A 12,556-nucleotide genomic window follows, 5' to 3' on the forward strand; every position below is an offset into this window, starting at 1 on the left:
CGGGAAGCAGAGCCGCGACCGACTCAGCGGACAACTATTATAATCCTCGGCCAGTCGGGACAAACTAGGAGACACAGGTGATGGAGTGGCCGGGGGGGCACCTTTGCTTGGGTGTTTTTTTTCCAGGATCAGGAAGCCGGAGGGGCACCTTTGTTTGGGTGGGAGGTTGTATGGGTGCAAAGCCTGCTGTCATTTAGGTGACTATAGTGTTCCTTTAACCTCCAGAACTGTGTGTCGTCTGGTTACTGGAGGTAAAGAAGATTTAACCCCTGTGTCTGCTGTTCCAACTTGCAGGGGATGCAGTACTTGTAAGGACTAAGCTTCCAGGACTGAGTGTCGTCCAGCCCTGGGAGCACATGGAGTTCCTGATCGGCTGAAGGAAGAGAACTAGCGGGGGTAACCAGTCGGGTTACCAGTTATCCCTCTACATCCATAATTCTACAGTAAGCAATTTTATTCAAAAGTGGAAAACATTCAAGACAGCTGCCAATCTCCCCAGGAGTAGAGACCACAGAAAATTCACCCGAAGGTCAGACCATGCAATGCTGAGAGAAATTGCAACAAAAAAAATAGTTACATCTCAGACAGTACAGGCCTCGGTTAGCATGTTAAAAGTTTAAGTTCATAAGAGTACAATTATAAAAAGATTGAACAAGTATGGTTGGAAGGGTTGCCAGGAGAAACCCTTTTCTCTCTAAAAAGAACATGACAGCACAGCTTAAAGGGACACTATAGTCACCCGAACAACTTTAGCTTAATGAAGCAGTTTTGGTGTATAGAAAATGCCCCTGCAGCCTCACTGCTCAATCCTTGCCATTTAGGAGTTAAATCCCTTTGTTTTTGAACCCTAGTCACACCTCCCTGCATGTGACTTGCACAGCCTTCCATAAACACTTCCTGTAAAGAGAGCCCTATTTAGGCTTTCTTTATTGCAAGTTCTGTTTAATTAAGATTTTCTTATCCCCTACTATGTTAATAGCTTGCTAGACCCAGCAAGAGCCTCCTGTATGTGATTAAAGTTCAATTTAGAGATTGAGATACAATTATTTAAGGTAAATTACATTTGTTTGAAAGTGAAATCATTTTTTTTTTCATGCAGGCTCTGTCAATCATAGCCAGGGGAGGTGTGGCTAGGGCTGCATAAACAGAAACAAAGGGATTTAACTCCTAAATGACAGTGAATTGAGCAGTGAAAATGCAGGGGAATGATCTATACACTAAAACTGCTTTATTTAGTTAAAGTAATTTAGGTGACTATAGTGTTCCTTTAAGTTTGCAAAGTTGCATCTGAACAAACCACAAGACTTCTTGAACAATGTCCTTTGGACAGACGGGTCTAAAGTGGAGATGTTTGACCATAATGCACAGTGCCACTTTTGGGGAAAATTAAACACAAGATATCAGCACAAACACCTCATATGAACTGTAAAGCATGGTGGTGTAGTGGTGATGATTTGGGCTTGTTTGGCAGCCACAGGGCCTAGGAACCTTGCAGTCATTGAGTTGACCATGCACTCCTCTGTACACCAAATTAATTCTAGAGTTAAATGTGAGGATACCTGTCCGACTGCAAAATTAGGTCAAGCAACAGGACAATGATCCCACGCACACCATCAAATCTACAACAGAATTGCTAAAAAAGAAAATAATCAAGGTGCTGCAATGACCCTCTCAAAATCCAGACCTCAACCCAATTGGAATGCTGTGGAGGGACCCTGAGAGAAAAGAAATGCAAACCTCAATGAACTGAAGCAACGTTGTAAAAAATTCCACGATGTGAGAGACTAACATATATATATATTATTATTATTATTATTATTATCATCATTATATTTATATAGTGCCAACAAATTCCATAGCACGTTACAATGGGATATATATCATATATATCAACTCCAACAATGTCAAGAGTATGTCCAAAGTGTATCTTGTCTCTTTCTAACTAGTCTCCAGGGACTTTGCATCATCCAACCACTTTTTTTTACCCTCACATTATTAAATATATGTAGCCATGGAATCGGTGGGGATTTCCTTGTTATATGTAGCTAAAATTCTCTTGGAAGTGATTTTTTTTAGTGCTTAACATACATAATGTATTTTACTAGGATGTAACAAGGTTAGCTTAAGTGCCAATTTCTATTAAAAACTGCACTATTTGTAAAATTAAAAATAGGACACATTCTTTAAACATAATGTTTTTCAGCAAGTTAAAGTTGCTTTAGTTGTCCGGGGTGTCCCTTTAAGATACAAGGGTCATAAAGAAAGGAAAAGTGAGGGCTGTCTTCACACATGATGTTTCTTCATTTCACACACATTTTATGTGGAAATTACAAATGGGTTTGATATCTTCACACACATACCCAGGATGAGATTGCTAATCAGTTTGGACTCATCGTCTTGGGCAAACTCCAACATTCCCAAATAGTCCTTAGATGCTGCTGGTACACTCACTGGATCGTCTGGGGAAAAAACAAATTAACTGCTTAGTGCATTTTGTTCTCACACAGACCAAAAGGAAAACGTTGTTAAGTGGAAGCATTAAAAACAATACTCTGTTCACCTGTGAAGGAGATACATCTATTGATATCAGAATAACAAAAAAAAAAAACACAGTCATATTGTATACCTGTTTCAATATACTTTGTTAGAGCTTTGATCTGATCTTGAAGTTTTTTGATGATTCTATCTTTCTTATCCACCTGTTCCTCATAGTCCTATTAAGAGGGGAACAAAAACATTAATTTAGCTCTATAAAAAAAACACCAAGTTACTACACCATTCTTCATTGTGAAAATGGGATTAAATGTTTAACAGAGACATATGTATGGGTAAGTGTATTTTTTTTTTTTTACTTTAAAACATTTATTAGAGATTCTGGAATTAAATTAAAGCATATATCTGTTTGTATCTTTTATCTCTGTTTAAAATAACAGAAATAAAATAGAAGAAAATTTATCTTTTTAGAGTCAAAAGAGGTGATATGTGTACATTTATGTGATTTAAAGAAACATAAGGAGCGGGGAGGAAGAAAAAAAAATACAAAAACACGAATGCAAAGGGATGGATTCTCTTAGTAGAGAATAATAAAGTAATTTTACCAGACAATAGGAGAATCAATATTCAATATCTGGAGTTTAACCTCTCTCTGTAACAGTATCTAGCCCAAATCTGTCAACAACCAACTGCCTACTCTGGCAATTAGGAAAACTGCAATCAATGTGAAATGTGTTTATATTCATATATTAATGTCCTTGTTAAATGATAATTTTGTGTAGATCCCACTTGTTTCACATATATATATTTTTTTTATAAATTACATAATTATGTTTTCACAGTAGTGGTGGTTTTAGCTGGAATGTGTTTTTGAAAAGTGTCCTTTTGACAGACAGATATGTTTCTTTCTCAAATTACATTGGAAGAATAAGTATAATACTTGGTTTTGTGCTAAGTTGGTTATGTGTAAAGTTAAAAAACCCCAAAACTCTAAAAAATACATTTACCAACAACATGTGTTAGATAGTCATACGATCTTGGATTTATCTATCTCCCAGGGATTAAAGATGCCTTTTTTATTCAGTTTTATCTTACAGATGCCAGTGTTTGGAACACACCTTTTTGTCCATTTCATTGAGTTCCTTTGCATGAATGCTAACTTCCTGTGGAATGCTCGTGTCCATCTCGTCTCTTCCTCGTGCCTCCTTCTGAGAATTCTGGAATCTAAATTAAGAAATGACACACTTTTAAAACAAGGTGCTTTTCTAAGGAAGGCAGACTATACCATACAACTGCTTTTGGATCACAAATGGGAACATTTTGAAATCAAGATTGTCTAAATGCTGAATATGAAATCGAATTATTGTATGTGTCAGAGACTTGCACAGATTGATCTATATTTACAACACATTTACGTTTACAAACGGAAATCTTTAAGAGTTTAACTCTTCATTTACATAAATGTAAAATATCCTATATATAAGGATAAAAATATTAACAGAAAAACTACAACAAAAATTAAAATGAACACATTTGCAGAATATGAGTATAGGTTTCTGTTAATATTTGTAGATAATACATGTACTGATATTAAACTTTATCTTTGGGATTTGCATTTCTGTTTTCAAAATCAACAACCCATGGATCACATTACATAATTACCCATGGCCAGTGTATACTCATATTGGTATATGTATTCTGAAAGTCAAATGGACTCTTGAACACACTTTATTCAATTTACTGAAAAATTAGTGGTCATCTGAAAACCAAATTTGAAAATACAGTTGAGTTTCATTCATTCTTCCTTTGATTACTGGGGCAAAATTTTGTTAATGTAAAAGTCTGAATGTATGTAGTCACATAACGAGACCAAGTGTCAAGCCTAATGTTCATATATTGCTGTTTGATTCTCTAACCACCTTAACTGAACACGTCATTTTGAGATATATTTACTATACATAAACATGGATGGGAAAAAAAGGTTATTAAATGTGCCTTAAAATACTCCAAGCGATAAAAAAAACCATTCCATCTGTTATGCCTTGCCAATACCTGGTCTCTCTGGGTTTTGAATTTCTAGTAATTATTTCATATCAGTCCTTTTTTTTTTTTATTAATAAATGGAAATATCAAGGAATGTGGAAAAACCATTAAACTCTTAGGGACTTTTAGATTAGGTCACAATGTTACTTTGGTGGATAAAGTTGTGGTCACAAACTTGTAGCTCTTCAGTTGGTGTGAAACTTCCCCTACCGTGAAACCTAAACGCTGCACCATGTTCTTTTAGGTTGCTTGCTGAGCATCATGGAATTTGTAGTTTCACCCTAGATGGAGAACCTACCTCTGACTATGCCAAGGTGGCATATTATTTAGTCCATTACTTATTGAACACATTCAGAATGTCTTGAGACAGATGTTTAGCCCCGTATGGTTTCCTCATGGTTTGTACCAGGAAGGTGAGCAATGAAAATAACAGTAAAGAAACCACACACAAGGTTACATAACAGTTATTTAACAAATGTACCTATACAGTACGTAATAACTGTTATGTAACCTTGGGTATGACATGGTGTTTTATTTATTTCATAAGAAGACATTCCACTGTAACCACAGTTGATTCTGAAAACCTAAAACAATATATATATATATATATATTTGCAATAAATTTCAATGTACATTATTCAACATTTTTATGGCAGCAAAGTCCAGGTGATAAATACATTTCTTTTTTTCCTTCTTTTTTTGGTGGGTGTGGGAGCAGGCTGCTCCTTAGAATTCTGTATCTACATTCTCCTGACATGTACACGGTACCAATGAAATGTAATGTAGGGCTTATTACTCTTTTGATCACTTTAATATGGCAATATTTTACCCTGTCCCCCTACAGAAGTAGAACAATAGTTTAAGTAGGTTGTCACAAAATATTAGAATTTCAGATCAACCAGTTGTGTAAATGTTAGATTGCCTTGTACTGTAATACTCTTTTATCTGCGAGAACCTCACCGCAAAGGTTATTGTAAAACATTCTGCCAGGGCTTCTAATATCTATTTTAAGAGTTTCTTCCCGTGATATCTTCTCTTGATGTTTACTTTTGTAATTTTTAAGAAGCTACCGCGTATTGGGAGAGATTCAGAAAGTGTGGTTGCCCTAAAATTTACATAGGAATTGTTTCCATGTTTGTCACAATGAGTTACTGACAAGCTGTTCATATTTAAAATGGCTGTGGGTAAAGTTAGTGACTTACACCTGCTTCCATGCTGCACAATGTCACTTCTAGCAACTAGTGATTACTGGTAAGTTAAAACATCTCCCATCAAGAATCATAGGCAATGAGAAACATAAGGTACCATAAGGTTTCCAAGCTAGACGTTAACAATTACCACCAGGTCAGGTGCTGTCGCTAACTCACTCGACTTTACATCTACTCCAGCTTGGATTAAATTTGAAGTCCCTTTACTAACTGCAGACTGCAGATCAATCCTTTAGTATAGTACAGTATTAGGGGAAGCATACATAAGTAGAGTCAGAGATAGACCCTGGAAACCTGTTGCTTTATTTTTTTAAAGTGATTTACCAGCTATTGCTTTTCACTTTTTACTTTTAAGAAGCAAGTCCATGATTGGTGCTTGCTCATTGCATTCCCTATCAGCATGTGTGAGGATTGCATTCTACAGTGAGCTGAAGTTCTGAGAAACCAATACAAAGAGTAGAACTCTTTGACACCAAATTCTAAGTTAGGAAATTCTAGACTTGTCAGTTGGCATTACAAAGTATGTTCCCACAGATGCACTGCAGCACTTGATGCAATGTTGAATATACACAGAACTAATAAAATATACAATTTCATAGGAAAAAAAAACAGACAGTAAAAATAGATGCCAATCAACATCTAGACTATAAAAACAAATAAACAAACATGGAGGAACTTTTTCCAACAAAACTACTGAGCTTCAAATTTAGACCAGAATACCCAAATCATATATACTCACTATGCACTGTCTTCTCAGATGAATACAACAGTTTGTCATTTGACATATATTAGGACCTGTACTAAAACATCTTTAGAGCAGTGATTACACCTTTAAGGACACAATTTTTGGAATAAAAGGGAATCATGATGGAATATTTCCGTCATGTGTCCTTAACCCCTTAAGGACACATGACATGTGTGACACGTCATGATCCCCTTTTATTCCAGAAGTTTGGTCCTTAAGGGGTTAAGGGGTTCTTGCTTCCATGAAAGACCTCACACAATATGTTTTCTTTTTAAAATGATGTAAGTGATAGGACCCTGATTTTTCCTTGAGCATGTAATCAGCTTGTTAATTCATTGTAAAGAGAAACTCAAGCAAATCCTACCAGTGGAATGTACAAAAAATAAGATCAACAATAAATACAGCGCCTGGTGGCATCAAATAAACCAGTCATAGGCTAACCACATCAAGGGATTCATTTATTGAGTCTAGTTAAACTGAACTGGACTAAGGTCTTGGGTCTTGAGTCAATAAAGAAACTGAGTTTGTAGATCTTGTAAAATAAAAAGGAAACTTTTGGAAAAGTGTCCCTATTAAGTAATAAGATAATAGAACCATACTTGGTTCGACTACGCAATCGGAATTTTGCAAAACATAAGACAGTCGAAAGTTGAACATGTTTTTTTAACTCCCAGGCCAAGAGGAAGAGACAAAAAGGTTGCTCACCCCAAATTAGATCACATCAGTCATCAAATGTGCCAAGAATAAAAACAAAAATAAACTGACAGATTGTTATGACATTTTAGAAAGGAAGTTAAAGCTGAGTGTTCTTTTGCAACAGGTAAACACATTGTTTAGTCAGTGATACTCAGTCTAGATATACTGCAACAAAGGAATGTACATATGATCACTACATGTTGTAACAAGCAGGAAGATAAAAAAGGACAAAAAAAGAAACCATATATCTTCGCTACTTACTTTGGAGATACTGCTTCCTCTTCAAAATAGAGCCGCGTATTATTGGATACCTTGTCTCCTTTTCCTGTAACAATTAACATATCATGATTTAATTTTATTGAAGTGAAAATTCTTCTTTCAGATTTGCTAACCCCATTTAATAAAGTAAAAACATACTATATATATAGCATACAATAGCTTTAGGTAAATGTTTTGGAGACCCAGAGCCACCACCATAAATAAGCTTAACAAGTAGGTATTAAATAAAAGGTGAATGTCAACAAGTAGGTATTAAATAAAAGGTGAATGTTAACAAGTAGGTATTAAATAAAAGGTGAATGTTAACAAGTAGGTATTAAATAAAAGGTGAATGTTAACATATAAGCAATAAATAGATGTTAGCATATATGCTATAAATCAATAAGATAGTCCGTAATATAAGAGGGTTTTCACTGAAAAGGACGTTGATAACCATGACCTCGATTTAATATTGTTTGATCAGCTTTTCAATGATTTGATATATTTGGACAAACTTTTAAAATGATTTTATACTATGAAAAATCATTTTTGATATACAATATAAAATCAAAGTCCATTTGGGCAAAATATCCAAAATGGGTTATGGGTGGACTTTTTGCAATTGTTCTGGAAAAATGTTGTGTTACTTGTCCACTCCAAACACACTGTAAAAACCCGCATTGGATGTGTACAAAGTGTGATTGGCTGACTGAACAAAAAAAAAGGAGGCATGGTGAAATCTCCAGCAGATGGTGCAATCTAAATCCAACTGAAAATACAATAAGAATAAAACACCATCTTAAAGTGCGAAGGTATTACTATTGATTCTTAGCGTTACCCGTTAATCCTAGTTAATCCAATATATCTGAGTAGTTAGAAAAAACTAACTTGTGTTAACTCCTATGCAAACATTATTTTCTGTTGGCACACATATTTTAATATCAGTCCCACTCACAGGCCTACTGAGAATATTTACATAAAAACACAGTTTAAAAATGTTGTGGAATTAAAAAAAAACATGTTTTTGGCATTGCATCTCACCGGGAAGTTTCATAGACTGTTCATAAAGACTGCCTTGAAGGTCCATATTTTGTGTTTCAAGCTCTGAAATCTTATCCCTGAGACTTGCTATGACCTGCAATCATGCAATTAAAAAAAACTAAATTATTTAACATCGTAATCAGCTATTTTCCCATTCATAAATATTACAATGTAGTGTTGACCTAATGGCCACTCAAGACCTACACGCTTGAATAATTCTATTTTTTTTTAAAACAAAAAGACACAAGCATGGTATAGAAGTCATGCATTTCCACTTTCTGAATTATGTATGTAGCAATCAGATCCTTCAGTGATTTGCTATTATTTTTAAAGGCCTGGCCTTGAACTGTTGTCTGTAGTTCTAGGAAACCCCAAATTCCTGAATATTTGTCGATTTATTTGCCAGGAAACACAACACCTTGAAACACCATCACGATCAAAGCACATAGTAATCCCCAACCAAAAGAAAGGTTTGTTCCTACATGTCCATCATAATGGTCATTTATTTTAAATCAACTATAGGAATTGAGTGGCACTATAATCTTTTAAAGTGCACAGAACATACATACTTTACACATTCCTTAAATGGGGTACCTGTCACACCACATTGTTTTACTGTTTTTGTTTCTCTGGTGTCCCACTTCTGGGGTCAATGGAGAAAGGTCTCCAAAAAGAGTCAATAAACATGCTCATGTGTTAAAGAAAAGTGTACCCTTCCGGAATTCATCAAAACATTCTCTTTTATTCCTCTTTATTAAATATTTTATAAACATGCTAACAAACCAGTGGAACAGTACGTACAAACAAATTGTAAAAAAAAATCACAATGAGCTTGTAAAAAAACAACAACATGCTCATATGGCATAAGTCAATGCAATGCATTCTTGCGCATGCAAGAGAGTTCCAACAGTATTCTGTGAATGAGTATCCATGATTGGCATGCACAGCTGCCTATCAGTTACCTGGATGTGAACACCAGGCTGTCAAGTTTTTTTTTCTGTCTGACAATCATCACCAGTAGTATGCATTACATCACTGGCGTGTGTCTGCTCTGGCCTACACAGCTGCCAATCTGATTTTATACCTCCAATGTTAGGAAGGATGGTAATGAAAAATCATATGGCAGCATTTTTGTTTACAGAATGTAGATCTGTGTTAGCTAGCAAACGTGACGCCATACATATGTACTTAATGCTTCTGGTACTAAGTTATATACTGTAGCAATACCAGAGCAGAGACATGCATGCACGCACAAGCTTCCCGCAATCAAAGAACGCTTTACGTTAATTATTATCTGTGATAATTAAATGTCCAGAACATTTGTAGATTACAGGCACACTTTAAGATAAAGAAAGAACATTCACTTATAAATTTGTAAAAAAAAAAAAACATTAGGAGTTCACAACCAGTTAAAGCAAAATATCACCATAAGAATATGCTGACTGGTGTTGGAGAGACTTTGGAGGTGTAGGGTTACATGGCCCACATTTAGTGGTTCTCCCCAAAATTGTCTAAATATTGGAAAGTAATACATAGGCTAGTTATGAAAGTAGACTCATCCATTAACATCCTCACATCCGAACTAGCATTATTTAAACAATTCCCAGAGTCTGTTGCCAAAATAGATATAATAGATATAATTATCATAGGTCACATCCTAATTGCTGCTACCTCTTGTTTACTACGATACTGTAAATCACCTAATACCCCATCACTCAAAGAAATTGTAAATTTAGTTTGGACAATAAAATGCACGAAATGTCTTATAGACAAAGTTTATTTGTGCAACTTTAATACAGTTGGGATCAATGGGAAAATCGCATTAAAGAAACCTATGGTTTATAATTGTCATCTACTATTACGATTATGTGATACACAATAGAATGTAAATGTAATATTATGCTCACTGTTATTATGGATGGATATTCTCCCCTTTTTTATTTTTGCAAGTTCCCCTCCCCTTTCCTTCCCCGAATAGTATGTTTTGCTATTCATTATTTTTGTTGTAAAACTTTAAAACTTTAATAAAAACACTTTGAAAAAAATGTGACATGACAGTGATTCATTAAAGGATCACTATAGGGTCAGGAATCCTCACCCTATAGTGTTAAAACCACTATCTAGTGCCCCCTGGGCCTCTCATGACTCCATAAATATAGTAAAAATCTTACTGTATTCAAGCCTGAAGTTCAAGCCTGAAGTTCAAGCCTGAAAACAAGCAGTTTTCTGACATCATCAGAAGTGGTAGCCTGATCCAATCACAGTGCTTCCCCATGGGATTGGCTGAGACTGACAAAGAGGCAGATCAGGGGCAGAGCCAGCATGATTCAAACACAGCCCTGGCCAATCAGCATCTCCTCATAGAGATAAAATGAATCTCTATGAGGAAAGTTCAGTGTCTGCATGCAGAGGGAGGAGATACTGAATGTTTGGATGCATTTTAGGCAGCCATGGCCCAGGAAGGATCTCTAACAGCCATCTAGGGAGTGGCCAGTGAAGTTATCACTAGGCTGTAATGTAAACACTGCATTCTCTCTGAAAAGCCTGAAGGTAATGATTCTACTCACCAGAACAAATGAAATAAGCTGTAGTTGTTCTGGTGACTATAGTGTCCCTTTAATACCTTATTCTCTGTTGTTAACCTGATGATCTCCTGTCTGAGGCTGTCATTTGACTCTTTTTCTTCCTTGCATGATTTCTGTAGCTTTTTGACATCTTCAGTGAGGTGATTCACATTAAAGTTGAATAATTCAATATCCTTTTCATAGGTTTCTTTTCGAGTCTGAAAATGACTTTCTAGAATTCTATTTATTAACACAAAGGAGAGAAATCACAATTTGTAAGCAGATATTTTAAACTGGAAAAATGCAGTGATTAAAATAGCGTAAACTCCAAACTCACAATAGCTAATGTTTTAACAAACAGAACTCAGAGCTCAGTAATCAGCATGGAAGTGAGAAATACATATCCATGTATTTTATTAAAACCCAACATAGACACTAGTGACAGCAGCAATTCATGAAGCTTTTTAACCAGAGTTTAATATCTATGAGTCTAATCATCCACTGCTGATCCACTGTAAGAATGTTGCTCTTATATCTACAAATTTTACCTAAGATATAAGCACTCAATGCTTATAACCCAATATGCGATATTCACCAAGATGATAACAGAGCAACTCAATGAGCTATATGTATAACAATGTCTATGGTATCTGATGGAATGTTTATTCTTTCTGTTCCATATATGGCACTGATGAACAAATAGATCACCAACACACAAACAAGTTAACAAGAGATTAGCTACAGGTAGCGATGTTTCAGCTTATATTGGCAGTCACCAGAGAAGCAATCTACACCCCTAGTTACTAAGACCCCACCAACAATGAAAAATCTGCATTTCAGGGCTTGTTTGCTTAACCCCTTAAGGACCAAGCTTCTGGAATAAAAAGGGAATCATGACATGTCACACACGTCATGTGTCCTTAAGGGGTTAAAATGTGTTGGCAAAGGCAAATGGATTTGGCACATAGGATCAGGCAGCCTATAAACACATTTTCATAGTAAAAAACAAATTACATTTATAATTCAATAAAGTTTGTCTTTAATTCCATGTTCAGGGCTTGGAAACCCCTTCTTATGTCATCAGTTATGATAGGGTTAAGTAAAAAAGAAAAGGGTATTGTGCTGGTTTGCCTCTGCTAGCTGAACCATAATGTGAATGCTGTGGAGTAATAATGTTGCAGTAATGAATAATTCAGACCTGGTTGCTTTTTTCAAGCCTTCGTATGCAAAATAAAGTTCTCCATCTTCATTTATATTTTCCAGATTTTCTTGGGCAAGTCTAGAAATGTAAACATAAAAAAGTAAATAAAAATAGGTGGAAACGTGCATTATAATTATTGTCTTAAAGGTTGTCATCTAATGTCATGGGAAAAAGAAAGTACACCCTCTTTCCACTCTAAGCCCCAAAACAGCTTAAAGGAGCACTATAGTGCCAGGAAAACAAACTAGTTTTCCTGGCACTATTGGGTCATTAGGTCTATTATTGGGTCATTCTTAGGGCTCCCCTC

At 35.5% G+C, this 12,556-nt stretch overlaps 1 protein-coding gene across 2 annotated transcripts in view; it reads right to left on the minus strand.

Moving 5' to 3' along the window:
- The window catches only part of MYO5C (myosin VC), a 120,527-nt gene that overhangs the window by 10,961 nt on the left and 97,010 nt on the right, over positions 1-12,556 (minus strand). For both annotated transcript variants that reach the window (XM_063449057.1, XM_063449056.1), the window contains exons 28-34: positions 12,247-12,327; positions 11,108-11,288; positions 8,485-8,578; positions 7,447-7,510; positions 3,612-3,717; positions 2,627-2,714; positions 2,361-2,459 (exon numbers count right to left, since the gene is read on the minus strand). In XM_063449057.1, coding sequence (XP_063305127.1) covers positions 2,361-2,459; positions 2,627-2,714; positions 3,612-3,717; positions 7,447-7,510; positions 8,485-8,578; positions 11,108-11,288; positions 12,247-12,327 — 713 coding nt within the window. The remainder of the gene's footprint in view (positions 1-2,360; positions 2,460-2,626; positions 2,715-3,611; positions 3,718-7,446; positions 7,511-8,484; positions 8,579-11,107; positions 11,289-12,246; positions 12,328-12,556) is intronic.

Source organism: Pelobates fuscus, chromosome 3 (assembly GCF_036172605.1).
Source record: "Pelobates fuscus isolate aPelFus1 chromosome 3, aPelFus1.pri, whole genome shotgun sequence".
Lineage (NCBI taxonomy): Eukaryota > Metazoa > Chordata > Amphibia > Anura > Pelobatidae > Pelobates > Pelobates fuscus.